The 25501-nt window shown below is 39.2% G+C and overlaps 1 protein-coding gene across 3 annotated transcripts; it reads right to left on the bottom strand.

The window, feature by feature from the left end:
• LOC125224831 (arylsulfatase B-like) lies at window positions 1-25501 on the bottom strand. Of its 3 annotated transcripts, XM_048128307.1 has the most exons (8): window positions 25322-25501; window positions 15068-15155; window positions 9870-10029; window positions 7733-7959; window positions 4764-4872; window positions 3657-3809; window positions 2048-2710; window positions 1-543 (listed from the first exon to the last, which is right to left on the bottom strand). In XM_048128307.1, exons 1-8 carry the CDS (start codon window positions 25348-25350, stop codon window positions 191-193), a joined length of 1782 nt encoding a protein of 593 aa, XP_047984264.1. In that variant the 5' UTR covers window positions 25351-25501; the 3' UTR covers window positions 1-190. The 3 variants fall into 3 exon arrangements, with proteins under 3 accessions (XP_047984264.1, XP_047984265.1, XP_047984266.1); XM_048128308.1 differs by lacking the exons at window positions 9870-10029; window positions 15068-15155; window positions 25322-25501 and adding exons at window positions 8544-8548; window positions 9197-9245; XM_048128309.1 differs by lacking the exons at window positions 9870-10029; window positions 15068-15155; window positions 25322-25501 and adding an exon at window positions 9376-9405.

Below are 25501 nucleotides of genomic sequence, written 5' to 3'. Positions count from 1 at the left end.
TATCTTTATAGGTAGGTAATTTTTACTTATTCTATATATCACACATTATTATTCTTATAACAATAAATAAAGTCTTTATCCAATTGTACCTATAGTTGTATTGTACAGCATGGATGCGCTTGATAGAACGAGTCTATCTAAATTAAGTCACTAAATGAACATAACGAACAAGTTGTCCGCAAATAAATATTTAAATAATCGTTCGTAAAATGCACAAAAAGTTTCTAATGCCAACTGTGCCGTTGCAATTAACCATTACGGCCAGTGTGGTGTTCGTACTGCTTGGACCAGTTTTAGCTACTATTCCTTCGATTACTTCGTTATTACTGTTAATGTCGGCAGTTAAGCCGATCCAGGGCGTCCAAAAGTAGTCGAAGTTCTCCGGGTCGGCCGCTGTATCTAGGCGGAGGGGCCCTCGTGCCATCTGTTGGGCCCATAGGGCCCGTAGCCTGCTAGTCAGCAAAGCAGCGATGTTTGTAGCTTGTGGCCACAAATTGTGACTCTCTGATGGATCCCGCGCGATATTGAAGAGGCAACCTCGACCTGGAAACGAACACATATCGAGTATTATCATTTGACCTAATCAACCTTGCTAGCAATGACTCTGTTGCAGAATCTATGTACCTATTGTTTTGAATTGTACTATCGGGCCATGATATACTCAAAAGATTATTTCTATTCATAATAATTTCCGTGCCATCTGTAAGGACCCTAATTTTTAGATTACCTAAGAGCATTTTCACATTATCCGATCCCATATCGGATGTAGGAAGGAATGTCAAAGTTGACGCCGATGAAGGATGATATGAGATATCGGTCCTACTCTGATCCGCTACGCTCTCGCTCTAACCCTTTTTAGGGACTGCTATCTGATTTTCCAACACAAGGGAAAACTGGAACTAGTTATATGATTGTATCTTCATCGTCCAATTAATGTTTTTTATTCAGAGCATGGCAAGGGTTACTATATTGTACGGTTGTTACCATAAATAAATAAAATAAAAAGATTATAGGACATTCTTACACACATTGACTGAGGCCCACGGTAAGGTCAAGAAGGCTTGTGTTGTACTCAGACAACGATATATATAAATACTTATATACATAGAAAACATCCATGTCTCAGGAACAAATATCTGAGGTCATCCCACAAATAAATACCCTTACCGGGATTCGAACCCGGGACCGCGGCGTAGCAGGCAGGGTCACTACCGACTGCGCCAGACCGGTCGTCAACCAACCATAATGTGTATTTTGAGTCATGTGACTCGCGAGCTCACGAGAAAGTGACAGTGCTTTTGTCACAGTCGTTGCGACAGTTTGCCGTACAGATTTCGGAATAACCGTTCTTGCTAAGTGATCTTTTGTCAATGTTAAGTCACGTGAGATGTTTAGTCATGATTACTTACTTGGCAACAACTTACGATGACGGCTGTTGCAAATGTGCTTAAGAATAAGAACAATTTGACTTAAGTAACGTTACCGAAATAGGCAATATTAGCAAAGTGTTTTTCCCCTCACTAGCTCGGAAACACGTGTTTTGTCCTTTAATACCAGCGGGTAAAAACGCATTTTATCCACTAGTGGGTAAAGTAATTTGACCTTGAATAAAGTCAAATTAACTGCTTTAAAATTGATAAAAGTAGGTGAATCTAGTAATAAAGATGATTTACCACCTGTGGAACTACTGGAAGCAGTGATAAACGCATTTTTGCGTTGTAGTTTCCTCGCTAAGTGAGGGGAAAAGTTTTTTTACACTCGGGTGCAAATGTATTTTACCGTGTGTTAAAATACAACTTTGCCCCCTTGTATAACAAATAACTATTACCTCCAATGACCAATATGTGTCAGATGTATTTTGTAATGACGGTAGGTATACAATATGTATAATTATAACGGTTGACTGTGTCCCTACTGTACAAAATCATGGTTCAATTCAAACAATGCTACGGTATGATGTAAATGAGCATAACTTTTGTAAGTTCCAGACAACAAGCCACTAACGTTTGGAATAAACAATAAATGTAAATGCTCATTTCATACTTACTTTCTGTAGGTACACAAGGTGTCGGATCCCGAACTTTATCAAGCTGTACAACGGCCGTGTCTCTCCTCATCGCTTGTACCTCATCCTGGTCCAAATATATGCCCAAAGTCGCCATGGCCCTTGCTGCATCACATTTTTTTAATATAGGGAAGTATTCCGGAGCCGGCCGTCTGTTCACCAGATATGACGCTCCGTAATAACCGTTGCTTACGCCTGTGAGGTTCCCGACTACAATTTTATAGTCTCCTGCTCTGTATGCTGCATAAACATTCGTGTCATCAACTGATATGAGCACTTCTCTGCGATTTGATTCGCCGCCTTGTACTAGGGAGTCCCATTGGCTTACACCGTCTATGTCTTCACTAACTGCTCCACCGGCAGCTGCTATCAGAGTAGGCATCCAATCCGTGACATGCATTAGGCCATTCCAGACTCTAGGTCTGAACGAAGAGTGCCATATCAAAGCCGGGACGCGGACCCCTCCTTCCCATGGTGTACTCTTTTTCCCGCGGAAGGGCAAGTTGATGCCCCAATTGTTGTACATTCCAGTCGTTGGCGAGCCGTTGTCCGACGCGAATACTATTATAGTATCGTCGAGAATATTCTTCTCAGCTAAAGTCTTAACAACCACTCCAATACAGCTATCCAAATGGTTCACTACCTCTGAAAAAACAAGAACAGTTTTTGAAAGAGAGAAATTGAAAATCCGCTAGTTATGCGGATTATTAATTTGGTCGCTTTTATTCATATTCGCTTCAAGAGCGAGTTACAGTTTTGTCTCCTAACTTCACTTTTCCTTTTGTTTTGATTTATGTTCACAAGAATGTTCTGTATTTCAAATAGTTCCATTTCTTCGTGTTCTTAAGCAAAACAAAAAGAAACAAACGCCTGTAATATTATGCTAGCAATGCAATAACTTAAGCAATATCTTAATTTTGATTGGAATAAAACTTGATGCCGTAAAAAACATTGTTTTGAAATATACATATGAACCAACTTATAAGCATCAACCGGGGGTGATTTTAGGAGGATGTCAGTTGTTATAGATCGGAACCCCTACTCGTCTGACTTATAGTCTAAAACAATCTCCCGCGTGGAAGCGTTGTGTGCGATCTGCCAGGAAACAACGGCTGGGTAACGTGTGCCGTTGGTATTAACCATTAACTAATAAGCAATCATCTTCTTCCAGTGGAAAGATAAAATATAACCAACCTGCATACGGCGCCGGTCCGGGTTCGCGATATGGCGGATTCACGGGCTTATACAGCGGTGGCTGTAGTGACGCTCCCGGGTTGCCCGCGTGTGGCGCGTTGTGTGTGAGATGCATAAACAGCGGCTGAGAGACGTTGTGCCGTTGGTAATGACTAATATATCTTCTTCTTCCAGTAGGAAGATGGGTTATAACCAACCTGCATACAGGCGCCGGTCTGGGTTCGCGATATGTGCGTTCTTGACTGGCTTATACAGCGGTGGCTGTAGTGACGCTCCCGGGTTGCCCGCGTGTGGCGCGTTGTGTGTGAGATGCATAAACAGTGGCTGAGAGACGTTGTGCCGTTGGTAATGACTAATATATCTTCTTCTTCCAGTAGGAAGATGGGTTATAACCAACCTGCATATAGGCGCCGGTCTGGGTTCGCGATATGTGCGTTCTTGACTGGCTTATACAGCGGTGGCTGTAGTGACGCTCCCGGGTTGCCCGCGTGTGGCGCGTTGTGCGTGAGGTGCAGAAACAACGGCTGGGAGGCGTTGTGATCATTGATAACTGGAAAGGTTCAATGTTACTTATATTATTACCCGTGTGGTGACGGGTTAAGAAGTTCATCAACCCCTTTCGGTGAAATTCTTAGCCGTATTCAAAAGGAGTTTTGTATGGTGTCTTAAAGACGACTGTGGTATATCGGTTCCATTGCAGTGTGGGCAATGGGCAACCTGTCATTGCAATATCATTCTTCTCATTCATTCATTCATTTTCATTTTTATCTGTCATTTCGTGTTTCAAGTCCTTAATTGCCAAGAGTGGCACTGAAACTTGAGCAGTTTCATGTGCTCTGCCTAGCCCTTTTGGGAATACAGGCATGAGTTTATGTATTACCTATTAGCACTACTCGCAATCAATTAAAATAATGAGATATATTTTAGGAATATTTTTATTTGAATTAAATATAATATTTTCGTTATTATTAATCTGAATTCCATGTTTTCGATAAACGAGTTAATATAGTTTGACGCTTTCAATGAGATGGTAACGTATGATTTGATTACATTTAACTAAGTATTTATGCAAATAATTAGTTATGTGTAATGTGTAATTTATGTAAACTAGCATCAAATATGGATTTTATTTGAAACAACTAAATAATGATTCAATATTATTTGTACTTAGTTGGATAATCAACTGATTATTAGTTTATTACCAATAATTATTTAGAACGGAATGGAAATCCATGATAGGGGTGAATCCACGTAGAAGTAACGTGAGTCACGACTTCATTGTGTGTTTATTTGAACTACAGCTGCAAATTAAAGGATCTATGCATATATCGGGAAAGTAACACTTATTTAGAGATAGATTATCATAGATTATCATTTGAACTTGCATCGTGAATAAATGGAACATGCCATAAAATCGTGACTCATATCATGTTACCTACTCTTGCCGCGGAAGAGGCATATATTCAACAGGACGCGAATATGCTGAGAAGAATTATTGACTTACTTCGCACAGCTCGGTCGGTTAACGCATCAACGATGTACCGTGTTTCAGAGTATTGCGGTGTCAGGTTGTCAAATAAATCCCTTCCAAACATCTGTCTCCCATTTGGCCACTGAAAAAATGCAGAGAGATATGTAAATTTACCTCGCGAAATTGCAGCAAAATGCTAAGTCAAAGCCTTTTATACCGCACACATTGCTGGACGGAATGTTCTGTTTATTTTTATACAGGTTGTAACCGAAAATGCATAGAAATCTGGTAACAAAGAAGGAAGGTTTCATACAAACAAACCACTTGGGACATTTTAGGAAACCTAGTGGATCTTGCTCAGCATCATGGACTCTATCAGTCTACCTACTTTTATTAAAATCGGAGACGTGATCTAAATGTACACACTTTTTCGGAATTACTCAAATTGTGGAATAGGGATCCGTTTAAGAACATATATATGTGTTCGGTGTTTTATTCTGATTAGGAAAAAATTAAACAAAATTATTTCTATAATATTGTCTTCGGTTACCGCGATAGTTACTCATGAAATTTATTTTTACTCAATCATGCAATAATATAAATATCAGCTTGCGTGACTATGTAAATTAGGTACTTTTCGTTTGAACGGGATACCTATTTGTAAATTAGAATGTATTGGATGTATTTAGTTCGTGGTGTAAATTGAATAGGTACCTACATTTAATTTAAATATTCAAAATAAATCTTTGAGCCTTAAATACGCTTTCGAATACATTTTTTTTAATTAGAGCCTCTTCTTACTACACTGAGAGAAAATACAACCAGTTTTCATGTTCGTTCAACAAGTTTTTTGGTTAAAATAGCGCCTACGTGCTCTTTGGTTCAAACAACAAGCTACTTGTCATTTGAATCGGCAATATATTTGAATCAACAAGTCGATTTTATAAAAACAACCTGACACATATTGTTTTAAACATACGTTTGGCTGATTCAAACGGATAAACCGCAACAAGTCGAACTTGTTAAATTCACATCTCAAACATACATCACTCTCAACCGCTGCAGTACAGTGGTGGCAGACGCTGAGGCTGTTTATTGGGTAGACTTAGGGCCGGTTGCATCAAACCCTCTGTCACTGTAAATTTTGTTGTATGGGAAGTTCTATAGTCGTCTGCTGCGTGACGATGATGTGTCTGTCAAATGTGGTTGATGTAACTGGCCCTACTACCCTACCCTAAGGTCTCATTGGCCCATAACAAGGTATCCCTCATAAACCACTAAAAAAGTATCTTCCGTCTTAGCCTAATAGCCGAAGCATTTTCACATTATCCGATCCGATATCGGATGTAGGTATGACCAATATCCCATATATTTAAGCAGCCATCTTTGATTTTTATTTATTTATTTAATCTTTATTGTACACCACAGACCAATGCAACAAGACGGCCCTTACAGGGCGACTTGCGGTCACCAAGCATACGACAAATCAGGTGTATAAAAGTTTGAACGCGTGCGACACCGATCAGTAGCGCCCAAGTATACGACCCGCTAACAGTGTTCGTGTCCGCTCGGGGAAAAATCTTAAATAATTAAATTTGGTTGCAAACAATGGTCTCTTGCAGCATAAAGTGGTGTGGCAAGTCTTCCACATATAAAAAAGATGGAATAACATTCCACAGTTGAGTCAAATTAATTATTTTGTTGAATATTGTTTATTATCCGCGGTGTTCATTTATACTGGTCAATATAGTTGTACTGAGCGGCGCCGATGCGCGTCCATCCCTTTTTGCCTAGTTAACAATGCGATATGCTATCCCTTTCACGTAAACGACTAGGGATGGGGCCATGTTAGTTTATGTCTGTTGCGGGAACTTCGTACTACCGTTCGTTCGTTATGAAATATAAAAGAAAGCAGATTTGTAATTTTGAATAATTATCTAGAATCTGTAGAGTCTGTAGTGTTATTTAGTTGATTGATTAGTTTAGAATATTTAGTTGGTAATTCAACTTAGTAAACGTAAGTAAAAATGTGTGCAGTTAGTTATTAGTTATTAGTTACTAGAATGATTTTTATTGAGGTGCTATCACAATCATCATCCTCCTTGCGTTATCCCGGCATCGGCATTCGCCACGGCTCATGGGAGCCTGGGGTCCGCTTTGGAAACTAATCCCAAGATTTGGCGTAGGCACTAGTTTTATGAAAACGACTGTCATCTGAACTTCCAACCCGAAGGGTAACTAGGCCTTATTGGAATTGGGGTAACATCGTAATCAGATATGAAATTTAATCTATGGCCACGTTTCTGGTCCATCAGCAGATCAGCTCCATGATACCATAATATTGCATCGTCACATGATTTACACAATTATGTGTGCAAAATTTCAGCTCAATCGGTTAAAAATATCTGCTTTAAAAGTTGCATGATTTCACCCGAATATACTAACGTTGCAAGTTAAATAAAAGCTTGAAAAAAACGCCTAACTTGCACATTTCTTACAATTACTTGTAGAAATAATACTTTATAAACTAAAGAAATATAAATAAGTTAGAAAAACTGCTATAATATTATAATTTGTTGCAAAACAAATTCACCACAGTACTGGTACCGGTACCATAGTCTATAATAGACATGTCCCATTCCCATCCCTACGGCTAATCGTAAAGGCGCGCCATTATTTGAAACGACCAATGGCAGCACCGTGCGCTCCCGCCTCACCCCGCAAGGATTGGTGATTTGCGTCTCGAACAATATCGCTTGCATTAGGTTTCTAGTGGGGTGTTCTGTGTTGTACACAAAGAAAGAAAAACTTATAGTACAAAAGGCGGACTTAATGCTTGGCAGCATTCTCTACCACTTCTACCAGTCAATCTTTGGGTAAATTTTTCACCTTTGAAATCCTTCCTACATCCGATATCAGATGGGATAATGTGAAAACGCTCTTACGTTCGCCCCGTAGCGCGAAAGAGTCACTTCGGCTAAGTCCGTTTATCTAAACCTCACCTCTTCAACTTTATGGTAAGTATAGTAATCGACGATGCCTCCTCGCATGCCGTAATGCGAGTCGTAGCCTCGGTTAGTCGGCAGGTGGTCGTCTCTAGACATGCCAACGTGCCATTTCCCGACGAGGTGAGTTGAGTAGCCTAGCTCCTTCAAGTAGGAGGGAAGCAGTCGCTCCGTGATCGGTATGCCTCGGTCTTCTGCGTTGAACAGAGGAGCTCCCTGCATACCTGATAACAATAAAAATAACTTACAGTAAAAGCGTATCCCCTTATGAACGTTTACTAAAGTTACACATAAATATAATCACGCCTGTATCCCATAAAGGGTATGAACTACTCAAGTTTTAGTGCCACTCTTGGAAAAAAGAAGTAGGTAGGGTAGAAAGAAATCCAAATTGTGAGATTGCAGTGACAGGTTGCCAGCTTCTCGCCTACGCCACAATTTAACCCATGCCCCACAAGTCGACTTCGACCCACGGGAAGAAAAGGGGTGGTAAAATTCTTAACCCGTCACCGTTACTAAATTTAATAAAGCCGATAATAATTGCTTGTCACTTTTGGACGTATAGGTATGATAGAAAGTGATGAATATTTTTTATCGGTTTGTGTACATTTTTCCAAACTAAAAGTCCTACTTGTCACTATCTATCAGGAAATTTTGACAGGTTATTCATTATATTGTGTAGGTGACAAAATACGGCTATGAATGAACAAGTTAATTCCTTTCTCAGTGTTGGTTTTCAGGGCCCAAATATGGCTTTAGGAAGAGGCTTTATGCTGACCCACGCACTAACATTTTATACATTGCTTACCAATCCTCATAGGATAATTTCCAGTGAGCAACGTAGACCGGGCCGGAGTGCAGATTGCTTCGCTATAGTACTGCCATAGAATGACGCCCTGGCCCCGTAGCCGAATGGCATTTCTCCGACGCGAAACGAAAACGAAACGCCGCGAAAGCTAGTCTGGCTCTGTCGCGCCAATACGCAAGAGCGATAGAGATAGATATCTACTAGCGTTTCGTTTCGTGAGCGTTTCGTGAGCGGTTGTGCCATTCGGCTACGCATCCTGGTACGCCAGATTTGTTCGGTGTCAAAACCTAACCCATGGTCCTAGTTTTTAAAAATTGCTTACCAATTCTCATAGGATATTTTCCAGTGAGCCGTAATGCAGATTGCGTCACGGATGACGTCCTTGTACGCGAGGTCGTCTATGTCCAGTGTCATAATTTGACCCACGCCATTACTATACAGTCATGTAGTCGTTCAAGCTTTTCAAAAGTGCTTACCAATTCTCATAGGATATTTTCCAGTGAGCAACGCAGACCGGGCCGGGGTGCAGATTGCTTCGCTGTAGAATGACGATGACGCCCTGGTACGCCAGATTACCGATGTTCGGTGTTAGAACCTAACCCATGCTACCACATGAAGTCATGAACTCCTAGTTTTAAAAAATTGCTTAATGCCTCATAGGATATTTTCCAGTGAGCAACGCAGACCGGGCCGGGGTGCAGATTGCTTCGCTGAGTTACTGCTGAGAATGACGATGACGCCCTGGTACGCCAGATTACCGATGTTCGGTGTTAGAACCTAACCCATGCTACCGCATGAAGTCGTGAACTCCTAGTTTTTAAAAATTGCTTACCAATCCTCATAGGATATTTTCCAGTGAGCAACGCAGACCGAGCCGGAGTGCAGATTGCTTCGCTATAGCACTGCCGTAGAATGACGCCCTGGTACGCCAGATTTGTTCGGTGTCAAAACCTAACCCATGCTGCCACATGAACTCCTAGTTTTTAAAAATTGCTTACCAATTCTCATAGGATATTTTCCAGTGAGCCGTAATGCAGATTGCTTCACGGATAACGTCCTTGTACGCGAGGTCGTCTATGTCCAATGTCATAATTTGACCCACGCCATTACTATACAGTCATGTAGTCGTTCAAGGTTTTAAAAATTGCTTACCAATTCTCATAGGACATTTTCCAGTGAGCAACGCAGACCGGGCCGGGGTGCAGATTGCTTCGCTGTAGAATGACGATGACGCCCTGGTACGCCAGATTACCGATGTTCGGTGTTAGAACCTAACCCATGCTACCACATGAAGTCATGAACTCCTAGTTTTTATAAATTGCTTACCAATCCTCATAGGATATTTTCCAGTGAGCAACGCAGACCGGGCCGGGGTGCAGATTGCTTCGCTGTAGTACTGCTGCAGAATGACGCCCTGGTACGCGAGGTTGTCGATGTTCGGCGTCATAATCTGATCCGAGCCGTGAAACGACACGTCGTTCCATCCCTAGAATCAATATAATATTAATTTACAATAAACCATAATTTACAATAAACCGTCACATGAAATTTTTATTGTTAAAAAAATAATTTCCGATATATCAGAGTCTGTTTGGAAAGTGAAGAGTCGAATGTATAGGACCCACACAAACATTTCACGTTTGCGTAACATATTGGTGGTCAACAGACTATGCAACAATAGGTACAGTCACCGGCATAAATATGTGATGATTTCAATACCTTGTCACATTAAGGTTTTGTTTGAAATGTCATGCGAAATTGTCAAACAATTTAAAGCGACAAGGTACAGAAATTATCACTTATGGTGACTGACCGTACATATATCTTAAGTTTGACATGAGATTGAAACCCTTGATGATTGGAACCTTCGTTTTGTGCTAAAAATAACATAACATCAGCAATCAGCATCGCAGTTCAACCGCCTGGGCTAACTACCAGTAAGTACTAATTATTATTAAGCATGGTGAGTTAGTTAGTTGAAACCGATTTTACCTAAAATTGCCGTCCTATCCGTCCGTTGTTATAAAGAGTTTTAGGAAAACTTGAGATACTCGTATGGAAGATATTTCAATTAGTTAAAACTAACCGCAGTCAGAATTGCCCCGCTTTATCTTATATCAAATTCTTCAACACACATAGACATAGTATAATTGATTTAGCCTATAATATACCTAAACACAAAAAAAACGGTTCATAAAAAAAGAATGGCACATATAACAAAAAAACTTGTCATATCTTTTAGCGAACTTTTTTCGCTAATTGTAATCTATGAATACGAATTATACATAATTAACATACCTATTACGTGGTCAATATAATATATGATAGCGTCATAAAACAGGGGGCGTGGTCAAGTCACATTCGTTTATAAAACGCGTCAATAATATTTTTTTTAACTTCTTTATTCACAAGCGTCATTCCACAGATTATAATTATAATACTAGTGTCTGATATTTTTTTACCGTTCGATTGCGTTAGTTAATAAAAACTCGATCGTGTCGAACGATCGTGACGTGTCGCCATGAGTTTTTTAATACCTTACTCGATAGTGTACGTCACGGAATGTGTGTGTCATTTTTCTTTGTACGTAGTAAGTACCTAATCATTTGAGATTTGTATCCATATAATCTCATTTTGTGACAGTGTAGCACAACTGACTGGTCAGTTGCCGTCTGAAAATTGATCATCCGGGGCCCATTTCTCAAAACTGAAAGTTACAAGTTACAAGCGGAAGTCTCTTTCCAACCTGGGGCCCGTTTCTCGAAAGGTACAAGCCTTGTATTACAAGTGCGCGAACTGTCAAATCGTATGGGTTGTCATGGAAACACACTTGTAATACTAAGGCTTGTACCTTTCGAGAAACGGGCCCCTGATATTAGACATTGACAACCGCTTGTAAATTGTTACTTGTAGCTTCGAGAAATGGACCCCAGAAGGCAATAATTACCTAAAGCCCGGCCAGAAATATATGACTATTGTCAGGAGGGCGCTGTTACTCTGATGTACGGGGTGACAGTTCAGTATAGTATGAAAAAAAAACCGGCCAAGAGCGTGTCGGGCCACGCTCAGTGTAGGGTTCCGTAGTTTTCCGTATTTTTCTCAAAAACTACTGAACCTATCAAGTTCAAAACAATTTTCCTAGAAAGTGTTTATAAAGTTCTACTTTTGTGATTTTTTTCATATTTTTTAAACATATGGTTCAAAAGTTAGAGGGGGGACGGACTTTTTTTCCTTTAGGAGCGTATATTTCCGAAAATATTAATATTATCAAAAAACGATCTTATTAAACCCTTATTCATTTTTTAATACCTATCCGACAATATATCACACGTTGGGGTTGGAATGAAAAAAAATATCAGCCCCCACTTTACATGTAGGGGGGGTACCCTAATAAAACATTTTTTTCCATTTTTTATGTTTGCACTTTGTTGGCGTGATTGATATACATATTGCTACCAAATTTCAGCTTTCTAGTGCTTACGGCTACTGAGATTATCCGCGGACGGACGGACGGACGGACGGACAGACAGACATGGCGAAACTATAAGGGTTCCTAGTTGACTAAGGAACCCTAAAAAATAGTTCTAATGAAATTCCGCAACATGGCGCGTAGTCATATATTTCTGGTCAGGCTTTACTCTTATAGTAAAACGCCGTCAATAAATACTGCGTACTGCGTACAATGGAAACAAACTATTCGATGATCCTTAACTTATTTATTTTTGTTTCGGGCATAATTAAACAAAAGAAATTTAGCAGTATTAAATGAGGTATCACAGAAGTTAAAGACATTTCGTAATGTCTTAAACTTCACGATACCTCATTTTGTTTACATCGTCCGCAAATCCAGTTGATGGCGTGTTTACTAATGAATAGTAATTAACGATTGGCATGTTGTCTAAGCGGCCCGCTGAAGGCAGCTGAAGGATCATTATCATGCTTCGCATTCACTTGCGCAAGCGCACAGTTACGTAAGTCATTATGCTCATTAATTGTGATAAACGCCACACTGCCCTTGGCCTCGCATCCTTATAGCCTGGACTGGTGTTCCGGTCAATGGTATTATGGAGTGTAGAAGAAAAGGAAAATCTGTTAGGAAAACAGCTTCGAATTTATAGTTACAAATCTCTCCAATGGCGCTAGGGGAGCAAAAAGGAAATGTCATGAAATTAGACGTTAGTGACGAAGTGAAGTATCCTGTCAGTGATTTGGAATTTGTCCACCAGGGGTTTGAAGCGCCACCTATTTATAATTTTACAAGATGTTCTTGTCTTTTCTACGCTCCGATTACGGGAACGTTCGGCTCGCGGTTGGTATATATGTCGCAGTAAGATAGATAAAGCCGTTATATAGTTATAACCCTAGGAATATAATTATACGTCGTAAGATAGTTAAACGAAAGCGATTAATTGCTATCTTACTAGGAATATAACTATAATACTAAACTAGTTTAGTCATATAGTTATATGACTGGATTCAGTTTAGTGAAATGATTGTAGACAGGAGTGCAGCGGTGCGGCGGAGGTATAGTTATAACCCTAGGGATATAAGGGAGCGATTCAGAACCATCTTACTAGGAATATAATTATAGTACGGTATTTAAAATTGCAAACGGGACTTAATCGCGTATTACTATGTATTAAGTCCCGTTTGCAATTTTAAATATGTGTAAAAATCGTGAAAGTTTAAATCAGTGTTTTATAATACGTATAGCGGGACGATTTGGAATAACAACATCGTCACTGACGTTAGAACAAAGTTTATTTTGTATCGATCCGAACATAGTACACAAGGTTTGGTTACTAAACAAACGAATCCAAGCTATATTAGTTAAAACGTAACAGTTAGGGCATGCTCCCGGTATTTCCCGGTTCTTGATTTCCCGGGAAATCCCGGTAATTTAATCGCGGTAAGCAAATTTAAACCCAACATTCAAAATGACAAGGTTGTAATTAGGTACGAGTTCAATTTGTTATGACTTATGATAAACATTAAGATTAAACTGACAAACAACGTCAAACTCGTATAACGAAACTCGTAAACTCGTAAAAAGTATCGTCCAAGTAACCAGCCAGTATTAATACCCCTAAATACTGAAAAAGGTAAGCAACCTCTAGCAATGCGATATACACAATGTCGCATTACGAATACAATAGAATGGGCACGTAAAAAATAACTAATAATACAAATTAAACAAAAAATATTACCCCCATCAAGATATAGCTCAATCGATTCTACTCTCGATTCTGAACAAACTGATTTCAGGTTTTTAGTGTTAAGTGAAACACGGTGTATAACTATATTACTTAACTAGAGACGTATTATAATTATATCCCTAGACTAAGTTTAATCCAGTGATATAATTATATAACTAAACTAGTAACGTATTATAATTATATTCCTAGTAAGATGGTAAGGAATCGCTTTCGTTTAGCTATGTTACGGCATATAATTATATCCCTAGGGTTATAACTATACCTCCGCCGCACCGCCGCACTCCTGCCTACAATCATTTCACTAAACTGGATCCAGTCATATAACTATATGACTAAACTAGTTTAGTATTATAGTTATACTCCTAGTAAGATAGCAATTAATCGCTTTCGTTTAACTATGTTACGACGTATAATTATATTCCTAGGGTTATAACTATATAACGGCTTTATCTATCTTACTGCGACATATACAACTCGAGGTCCATGCACTACCACAGATATGATAATTACGTAATTTTTGACCACCTTATAGTTGAATAGCCAAATGAGCCATTAGCAAGGGACAAATGGTTCGACTTCTGTCAAACTTTGGTTTTATAGGAAGTGTCCTTTCTGTACGTAAGTTATATTATGTTACTAGCTTTTGCCCGCGGCTTTGCTCGCGTTAGAAAGAGACAAAAAGTAGCCTATGTCACTCTCCATCCCTTCAACTATTTCCACCTAAAAAATCACGTCAATTCGTCGCTCTGTTTTGCCGTGAAAGACGGACAAACAAACAGACACACACACTTTCTCATTTATAATATTAGTATGGATAATCTCATGGGTGAATAATTAATAAGAATCTCATGCATATTTAAAAATATTTTAAGCGGGTTACTCACGTATTAAGTCGATATAGCGTTCGACATGTTTCGGTTCAATTTTGAGAACCTTTCTCAAGAGTAGCGACCCAGCCTTTACATGTCGAGAGCGCGACGCATACTGAATCTCATGGATTACAATGTTAATCAATTATCCTACTGGTAGGTATTACCCATTGGAACTAATTCAAGTGGTATGTATCAAAAATAATGGAGACCCGAGATTCATGTTCTAAATTACGCCTTGTAAATTTATGTAAGTATAATATATGTCATAAGTATGTACAGTCAACCAATTGGAACCCTAGGCCACTGTAGAACTATGTCACAGTGATGTTATAAATCAGATTGTAAGAAATCTCTTACTGCTGGTCATTTTGACATGGTTGTAAGAGTGGCCTAGGGTTCCAATTGGTTGACTGTACCTATTTTTCTAAATACTAACCATGTCATCTACCAAGATGAATAAGATATGTGGAGGCTTGAACTGCGCTGACGCGGCTGCTGACAGCAAGAGGACGCACCATAATTGCCTGGAAAAGAAAACAAATGACTAAGGTAACTAAATATTATATTACAGTACCTACACTTGGTTCCACTTTTCCGCACTAATGCTCAAAGTATTACTTTTCTTGCTTATGTCGAAACTCTAAAAAGTATGTTCCTACGTCGGATGTAATACGATACACGAGCGAAGAGACCTTTATCGCCTCTTGTTTAGAATTTTCTCTTTTCCGCACTTGTATTCTATGTATATTGTATCATTAATAATAATACATTTTAAATGTAAAAACTACAATATTGAGTGAAAGTATAACGGGTGACTTAATTTTAATAAACCTTTTCAGTACAGGTGGTGTTTTTTTTACGCACTTGTGGTAACTAAACGCCTGCTCCGTTCCCCCCTCCCTCTCTTGGGATAGATATACTCACGTGAATCTGTTGTGTATCAATTTATTACAATAAATAATAGTTAAAGCATTCAGATTGGTATTAATTAATTACCATATGCTACCAATAAACCCACTTGAGCACCTGGGTATTACACTGGCGACGAGGCGGTTACGAATCTACGTAAAACTGTACGTATTGTTAACATTTCACAAATAGAGGTTATCAACATCTCAATCCATAAACGTCAAAGTCAACACAGCGGAACTAGTGCGAGAAGTAGTTCATTATATGCCAGGTCGAAACTTCGGAGGCTCATCTGTACTGAAAAACGTTGTACGATACACGTGCGAAAAGGAAATTCGTAACTCGTGTCGATTTAAAACGCTCCCTTCGGTCGTGTTTTAATTTATCGCCACTCGTTTCGAACTTCCTTTTTTACGCACTTGTATCGTAATGTACTATTTCCTACTTAATTAGGTAGGTACCTAATTTCAAAATTAAAGTGAAAGGAGACGACCGTCCTAAAATCGAAAAGTAGTCCTCCTAGAATATTTAAGTTATTGGAAATATTTTAAAACAATTTGATGTTTATTTTAATCTCCTCTATGTTTGATTTTTTAATTTTTTGGTTATTGTAATAGTACATTACAATACAAGTGCGGAAAAGGAGTTCGAAACGAGTGGCGATAAATTAAAACACGACTGAAGGGAATGTTTTAAATCGACACGAGTTACGAATTTCCTTTTCGCACGTGTATCGTACGACGTTTTTCAGTACAGGCCCTCCGAAGTTTCGACCTGACGACATATAATGAACCACTTCTCGCACTAGTGCGTAAAAAAGCACCATCTGTACTAAAAAAATATAAGCAACTTATTTATCGTCGTCGTACGTATAGTCGAAACATTTTTTGCCAAAACTTGATAGTAAAGCACCACACGGTATCGCAATGCGCAAATATACTTTTCAGTACAGATGGTGTTTTTTTTACGCACTAGTGCGAGAAGTGGTTCATTATATAACAGGTCGAAACTTCGGAAGCTCATCTGTACTGAAAAACGTCGTACGATACACGTGCGAAAAGGAAATTCGAAACTCGTGTCGATTTAAAACACTCCCTTCGGTCGTGTTTTAATTTATCGCCACTCGTTTCGAACTTCCTTTTTTACGCACTTGTATCGTAATGTACTATTTCCTGCTAATTGCTGTCTGGCAAGAATAAAAGAATAAAACACAAAAAGGCATACAAGTTCCTAATTTAGCCCAAAACACGTTATCGTTTTGCAAACATTCTGGTTTATACAAGCTTCCAAGCTTTGGTTTAAGTACCAGTATCCATAAATAAAAATGCAAATGAATAATGTGCAAATCTACCAAAGTAGTATTGGTACCCATTTAGTATTTATGTCTGATAAGTTCGTAGTACTAAAAAAAAAGACAAATTGCACAGCCCTCTTTTACTTTCTAGCGGTGACATATTATGGTATCTAGGGTTGCCAACTTTTTTTTAGGGAAATATAGTATTTTAGAAAATTCCATCTAAAAAATATAGTACACCGAAATTAAATATAGTACGGTACACATAATCGATAACCAAGTCGTAGAGATCGTTCTTTCTGTCCACACTAAGGGTCTCCATTCGGTTTTCATCGTTTTTTGACAAGTTTTTTGTTGCATTGGTTCTCTTATTTAAGTATCGTCGAAAGTTGTATGGCCGAATATCACTTCCCAACTCACGTTTCGCGGAATTTTATTCCGCCGAATGTTCATTTCCCAACTTATTGTTTTATTTGCCAAGCTCACATTTACCAATTTAACATTTGGCCTTTTTTAAAAAGCAAACTTTCATGTTGTCGAATGTTTTACTTAGCGTAATATATAACTACTTAGTTGTTTATTGTATGTAATGTACCAAATGTTTTATTGAACACCAACAATATATATGGCGTATTTCGAAAAATATGCAATATTGAGTCTTCTATCACTTTCTAAATTTATTGACAGGTATGCAATTTTTACTTACGTACCTATTAATATTCTTTTAATTGCAATAGTTACCTACTTACTTTTTTTACAAGACCTATTTAAAAAAAAAGAATACCCATATTATAAGTACTTATATTTTTTATGAAATTTGACATTGTTTTAAAAACATTTTTACTTCAATGAAATCTAGACTTTTATAAAAATGCAAAAGCGATTTTAATTATAAACTAATTAAGGCATGAATTTTGACCAAAGAACCAGTTTCGGTCCTAAAATAGTTCAACTTTGATGCTAAATATCACAGAATCAATGAGCTGTGAAGTAGGTACCTAATTATGGGATGCTAGTTTGTTTAAAGACGATTCTCTTAATATGATATGCTTTAGAAAAATATTCATAATACCAATGGATTCAAATCGAAGCTCATCGGAGTAGAGAATCCCCTTAAGAAATGTCGTTATTTAATATATCATGGAAAAAATACAAATGTTTGCAACCAACGATGGCTTTATACGTAACTGCAATATTTGCAGGTCAGAACGAAGTAATGAAATGCACAGTGAAGGTTAAATATGAATAAAAGCGTGAGCGGAGCGAGCGCGAAATTTTTTTCATTATCAAAACGCCGCTCCTGGTGGTTTGACCCTAGTGTAAATTCGCCACTGGCATGGACCCCAAAAATATAGTACTTTTACGTACTATATATGTTTCATATAGAATATAGTACGCTGGGCCAAAATATAGTACAGTACTATATTATATAGTACGGTTGGCAACCCTAATGGTATCGTACGGAATCCAAAGTCACATCAAAACAGTGTACGAGAATTGTATGCTAATTAAAAAAATGTACTAAAAATCCACGTATTTACAAGACTGGGGTCCATTTTGAAAAGTAATCCCAAGATTTGGCGTAGGCACTAGTTTTACGAAAGCAACTGCCATTCGACCATCCAACCCGAAGGGGCCGTATTGGAATTAATAGTCCGGTTTCCTCACGATGTTTTCCTTCACCGAAAAGCGACTGGCAAATATTCCAAAAAACTCATTGGCACGAGCCGGGGTTCGATCGAACCCGTGACCTACAGATCGAAAGTCGCACGCTCTTACCGCTAGGCCACCAGCGCTGTTCCGCAGCATTTGAATATCGAACCGAAAGCGATTGTCCCCTTCTCTAAACACCCCTAACTGAGGTAGATAGAAAGAAAGAAAAAGAAAGAAAAAATATTTATTTGGTATAAGAACAGTATAGGTACAACACAATACAAATAGAGTGAATCGGTATACCAAATAGGATGCCGCTCAGCGTAGACCATGTCTAAGAGACACGGCACTGATTTTCAGGGCACCCATAATTAAAACTAAACTTAAAACTAAAACTAAGAATACCCTACGTTTTATTTGAAAATAAAAGAGATAAATCGAAGTTTTTTTTATTTTAATATCGAAAGATATAGGTATACTTAACATATGCCCCAATCAAAAATTTGTCATTCTACATGTTAAAATTGAAACTTCTGCTACTAAGCATACGAGACTTAAACAAAGGATACTATAGACTAGACAGCCAAATAATAATACCACTACCGAACGAGATGGTCACATACAAATTATAATAAGAGTGACAGAGAGCAAAATGTTATTGTTTGTCTTTGTCATAGTTTCACTTTTCCGCCGCTGCCACAAACGAGTTTGTGGCAAACAATAACCCTTTACCGCATATTGTTCCACATTTGGCCGTTATAAATTCTACTCTACTGACTACTTGTATACGTCACATGCGGTAAGGGATATGTACGTGACGTCAAGCTTATTATCCGCCCAGATTACGTAGGTTGTTTATGGTAAACTGTCAGCCATTTTTAAAGTACTTCTTAATTTCGCTCCATTATTCTATATCTGTCCCTTACGGGTGTACGCTTACGTCAAATCTATAGTATTCTTCATCTGAGATACGAGAGCTTAACAATCCAATCACTGTAACGAATTGTACAATTTGTACCATACGATACGTACTTATTTACCTTTAAGTACACAACTGTTCAAATAATTGAATGTGTAGTTGTGTACATAATATTTGCATTGTATACGTAAATGTAAATTAGGTGTTACCAAGTGAATTTTCTACCTTAGACTGATAAATTAGTAGTAAGTACATAGCAATTCAATAAAAGTTATAAATTCTTACCTGGGGCATAATTTTGAATTATATAATTGGGAATTCGAAATGAAATAAATAAATCTTTTGGTTTTTATTCAAAAATTTGAGATAAATCTAGGTTTCAGATTTTAATACATACATACAATCACGCCTGTGTCCCATGGAGGGGTAGGCAGAGCACATGAAACTACTCAGGTTTCAGTGCCACTCTTGGCAAATAAGGGGTTGAAAGAAAACGAAACTGTGACATTGCAGTGACAGGATGCCAGCCTCTCGCCCTCGCCACAATTTAACCCATATCCCACAGTCGCCTTCTACGACACCCACGGGAAGAAAGGGGGTGGTGAAATTCTTAATCCGTCACCACACGGGCAGATGTTAATATTAAAAGTATTTACATATAATTATTTTTAAATCGGGACTTAACCGCGCTTAACTACATATTCAAGGACTCAACTCATCCTTTCTACACTAGTGCGAACGTACGTTTATATGACAAACCGGTTTTGGGGGCCGTTGGCCCCTTTCGTCTTAAGTATGAAAATCAGTCACATCATCATCCTTGCGCTTGCATTATCCCGTCATTTGCCACGGCTCATGGGAGCCTCGGGTCCGCTTTGACAACTAATACCAAGATTTGGCGTGGGCACTAGTTTTACGAAAGCGACTGCCATCTGACCTTCCAACCCGAAGGGTAACTAGGCCTTATTGGAATTAATCCGGTTTCCTCACGATGTTTTCTTTCACCGAAAAGCGACTGGCAAATATCAAATGACATTTCGCACATAAGTTCCGAAAAACTCTTTGATACGAGCCGGGGCTCGAACCCGCGACCTCCGGATTGATAGTCGCACGCTCTTACCACTAGGCCACCAGGGTGACACCAGCCACCAGGCAAAAATCAGTCACATTTTCCTAGATTCTCATTTTTAGGGTTCCGTAGTCAACTAGGAACCCTTAATATAGTTTCGCCATGTCTGTCTGTCCGTCCGTCCGTCCGCGGATAATCTCAGTAACCGTTAGCACTAGAAAACTGAAATTTGGTACCAATATATATATCAATCACGCCAACAAAGTGCAAAAATAAAAAATGGAAAAAAATGTTTTATTAGGGTACCCCCCCTACATGTAAAGTGGGGGCTGATATTTTTTTTCATTCCAACCCCAACGTGTGATATATTGTTCGATAGTGTAGCGAGACAGAATAACATTACCACGCACGAGCGCGCGGGCTCGAATACTTTCTCGCTCGCACACCATCACCCGTCGCGCTCAGCGGATCGACCGGCCCGAGCGCGCGCGAAGTACTCCGAGCGGCGCAGGCAGCGCAGGCGGCGGGGAAACCGTAATAAAAGGCGCCGCGCGGCCGCCGATCAGTCATTCAGTTGTTAGCTAGAGGTCTAACTTGGGAGACGGCCTCTGCTATGCCCCAAGTCCAACCAACAAATGAAGCACGGGTCGAGACCGTCTACACGGACCGCCCATAAGTTCATATTCGGTTAGCCGTGAGTGGACAGAGCAAGGGGATGAGAATGCCGATGCGTACCACCCCCGATCTTAAGTTGCGCCCAAGTGGGGCCCATGAATGACAACTACCCTCAATGTCAAAGAAGAAGTTGCACCTACCCTACAATATTTTCTGGAATAGAAATAAGGATGCAAGCAACGTATCATGTGCAAAGGAAGTTGTTTAGTTATCAATGCTGTTGAACACTACTGGACCAGCTTCACTCCAGGGGGAGGGTTCTCACAAACCCTCACAAGCAGAGCAGTACAGTGTTTCATCAACTCCATGAAACTGGAATATAAACCGATCTACACACGTTTTGATACTCTCTCGTCTGCATACGTACCAGAGGGAGAGACAACACAGATCCTGTTATTCCTGGTACTCTTACGGGACGTTAAAGAGTACCAGAGGGGGAGAATGTAGCGAGACAGAATAACATTACCACGCACGAGCGCGCGGGCTCGAATACTTTCTCGCTCGCACACCATCACCCGTCGCGCTCAGCGGATCGACCGGCCCGAGCGCGCGCGAAGTACTCCGAGCGGCGCAGGCAGCGCAGGCGGCGGGGAAACCGTAATAAAAGGCGCCGCGCGGCCGCCGATCAGTCATTCAGTTGTTAGCTAGAGGTCTAACTTGGGAGACGGCCTCTGCTATGCCCCAAGTCCAACCAACAAATGAAGCACGGGTCGAGACCGTCTACACGGACCGCCCATAAGCTTCATAATCGGTTGGCCTTTGGTCTTGCAGTGGTCGTCCCTGAGGACCTTCAACTCATGTTTAGCTAGGTACTCCACTTGTATGATGATTATTTGTAATATTGGAAGTTAAACCAATAAACAACTGGTTCCTACTTGGCGTCTCATTCCGCCCCCCTACAATAGGTATTTAAAAATGAATAAGGGTTTACTAAGATCGTTTTTTGATAATATTAATCCCGGTAAGGGCATTTATTTGTGTGATGAGCACAGATATTTGTTCCTGAGTCATGGATGTTTTCTATGTATATAAGTACTTATATATTATATATATCGTTGTCTGAGTACCCACAACACAAGCCTTCTTGAGCTTACCGTGGGCCTCAGTCAATCTGTGTAAGAATGTCCTTATAATATTTATTTATTTATTTATTTATTAATATTTTCGGAAATAATCGCTCCTAAAGGAAAAAAAAGTGCGTCCCCCACCCTCTAACTTTTGAACCATAAGTTTAAAAAATATGAAAAAAATCACAAAAGTAGAACTTTATAAAGACTTTCTAGGAAAATTATTTTGAACTTGAGAGGTTCAGTAGTTTTTGAGAAAAATACGGAAAACTACGGAACCCTACACTGAGCGTGGCCCGACATGCTCTTGGCCGGTTTTTGGATTTCTTACATCTTCATTTCGTTTTAATGTCAGGTACTTAAGAAATATCGGTAACTAATTTGTTACATACTTGTATTCCTCAAATTAGGTAGAGTTGTTCTGACACATACCACTTTAGGTATATGGTTGCAGTTCAATTTGCACTTTCAATATTATCGCACTTTTTGGTCGATGGGCAGATGTAGCAATATCGTGACTAAACACCAACTGTGGTAAAACATTTCATGCATACATAATATAATATATTTTACCAAAGTGAACCAATAATACTAAATTAGTTGCGTAAGGTGACTTTTCGTCGATCTTAGTCCATAATAATCAATTCAAACGTCAATATTAGTTATAAGTATTTTGTTAATGATTGGTGCCCAGTAAAACCTATGTATTATGTGGCATAATGTACCTACTCCCAAAAATTAAGCCATTATTGCTCATGATATTATTTCTGCTGGTATGATGATAGTTTTGGTACCGAAAGCGCTGGTGACCTAGCGGTAAGAGCGTGCGACTTTCGATCCGGAGATCGCGGTTTGGAACCCGGCTCGTACCAATGAGTTTTTCTGAACTTATGTGCGAAATGTCATTTGATATTTGCCAGTCGCTTTTCGGTGCAAGCGCGGATCCAGCTTCGTGCCCGGGGGGGGGGGGGGGGGGGGTCACATGGTAAAGGCCCAGGCCCGCCCCAGAGGGGGGGTCACGTGGTCTATTTGTATGGCCGACCTAGGCTCCAGGGGGGGGGGTCATGACCCCCATGACCCTCCCCCTGGATCCGCGCATGTTTCGGTGAAGGAAAACATCGTGAGGAAACCGGACTAATTTCAATAAGGCCTAATTACCCTTCGGGTTGGAAGTTCAGATGGCAGTCGCTTTCATAAAAGTAGTGCCTACGTTCAAAATTTAATTCAGTAATAGTAACTAGGTATTAACATTTCGAAACAAACTTACACAGATCAACCTAGACCCAAAACAACCAAGATCAAAAGAACACAAGATCACCAAAACCAAGCAATGTTTCTAACTCGGTGGCATACGAGTATACAGAGTGGGGCCTGTAACAAAGGCGAAGAATTGAACTGTAGGCTATTCTCCTTATACTGATCAACATTTGTTCAGTGATTTTTAAAAATTACGAAGTCTTTAAATTTTTAATTTTTCATACAAAATAAATATTAGCTTCAATGTACGCCATTATTGTTGTCATTGACGTTGTCTGTCACACTTTAGACTTAACAGAATTCGCAATACATTACCTCTTAGAAAAAACTTTCAAGGGTGATAAAAATCAAAATACAAGTTATTTTTAAAAGTACCGAACAAATGTTGATCAGTATAAGGAGAATAGCCTAGAGTTCAATTCTTCGCCTTTGTTACAGGCCCCACTCTGTATGCTTGAAAGCTAATACATACCTATATTTATGCCTTTACATTACAAAAGGTCCTTTAAGCTTCAAGAAAGATTACATCTGAAGTTTTGATACATTTTTTTTGCTGACGAAGGACAAGGACTCTCTGAGCATGGAACTGAGGTTCAAAAAATTAGTCAACCGGGGTGACTTTAGAAAATTTTGGGGTTACTTCGATGGTATTTGAACGGTTTTAAAATTAACATTATTCATTATTTACTGAAACTGTTCGTATAACTAGTTAGATCAATAAATACTCTTGTAAATGTAGGTACCATAGAAAATCCCGAATTTACTTACAGTATGACTTTAAGGCTAAATTTTCAAAGTAGCCCCTGCATTTTAAAGTCACCCCAGTTGACCGTACTGCTGGCATGTCGCTTGGCGGTAAAAGCCTAAGAAATTCAATCCGGTGGTTGCAAGTTCAAATTTTGACTCATACGACGATGAAGGAAAATATCTTGAGGAAACCGGACTCATTCCAAACAGGCTTAGTTTATCCTCTTAGTTGGAAGGTCATATGGCGCTAGCGTCGTAGGATAATTCTTGGGATTAATTGCCAATCAGACTCAAGACGCTCATGAGCTATGGCAAAATGTTGATGATGACTGAGGTGCAAAAATAACGTAGTGGACGACGTGGACGTAGTCATTTGACAGCCAAATATTTTGCATAGGATGCTAGTTTGGATGCTTATTACATTACTAGTCTTTTCCCGCGGCTTCGCCCGCGTACTAATCTAATCTTGTTTTCCCATACAAACTTTGGACCCCCATTTAACCCCCTTAGGAGGTGAATTTTAAAAAATTCTTTCTTAGTGCTCCTCTACACCCTATAACGATCCTACGTGCCAAATTTGAAATCTCTAGGACCAGCGGTTTCGGCTGTGCGGTAATATGTCAGTCAGTCAATCGGTCAGTTTCTTCTTTTATATATTTAGATTCGAACCTTTGGAGGTTTAAATCATGAATCGTCTTAAACATCGAAATATTTTCATTAGATAAAGTAGTTAAAAATTGGTGGAATCATCGGCTCCATCGATGTTGTCGATGATTCCGCCAGCGTCAATGTTTAGGAAGAAGGCACGCAGTTTACAATGACAATAATTGGCCGGCCCTACATTTATCTGCCGTCTTTTTTTAGTAAATAGATTTGTCTGTAATTTAAAAGATGTAACATTGTAACCCGGAAATAGCGCGGAATTCAAAGCTTTCGTAGAAAATCACCTCTTTTGTTTTTAACCTATTTTTTTTAAATGCACCACCTTTTACTTTTTATGTAGTTTTTAACCTACTTTTTTTTTAAATGCACCACCTTTTACTACTGATTATTTAGTCCCCTGTACTGTACCAGAGAATAATAATTTTTTTTTTACTTACCGGCTCAAAACATAAAAATTAAGTACCATATTTATATGATAAAATTTTATGTAACAATCACGACACTTTATATTGTAACAGCAAATTAAAAACTATTTTTAAAATGAGTTAAATTGCTTTTTAAATCGAAAATGTTTGATGCGCGGCACGATTTGGCTGCTGGCTCGCACGCGGACAACC

The sequence above is a fragment of the Leguminivora glycinivorella genome, chromosome 3 (assembly GCF_023078275.1).
Source record: "Leguminivora glycinivorella isolate SPB_JAAS2020 chromosome 3, LegGlyc_1.1, whole genome shotgun sequence".
NCBI lineage: Eukaryota > Metazoa > Arthropoda > Insecta > Lepidoptera > Tortricidae > Leguminivora > Leguminivora glycinivorella.
Note: the sequence above shows the minus strand (reverse complement) of the source record. Positions and strands in the feature narration are given on the sequence as shown.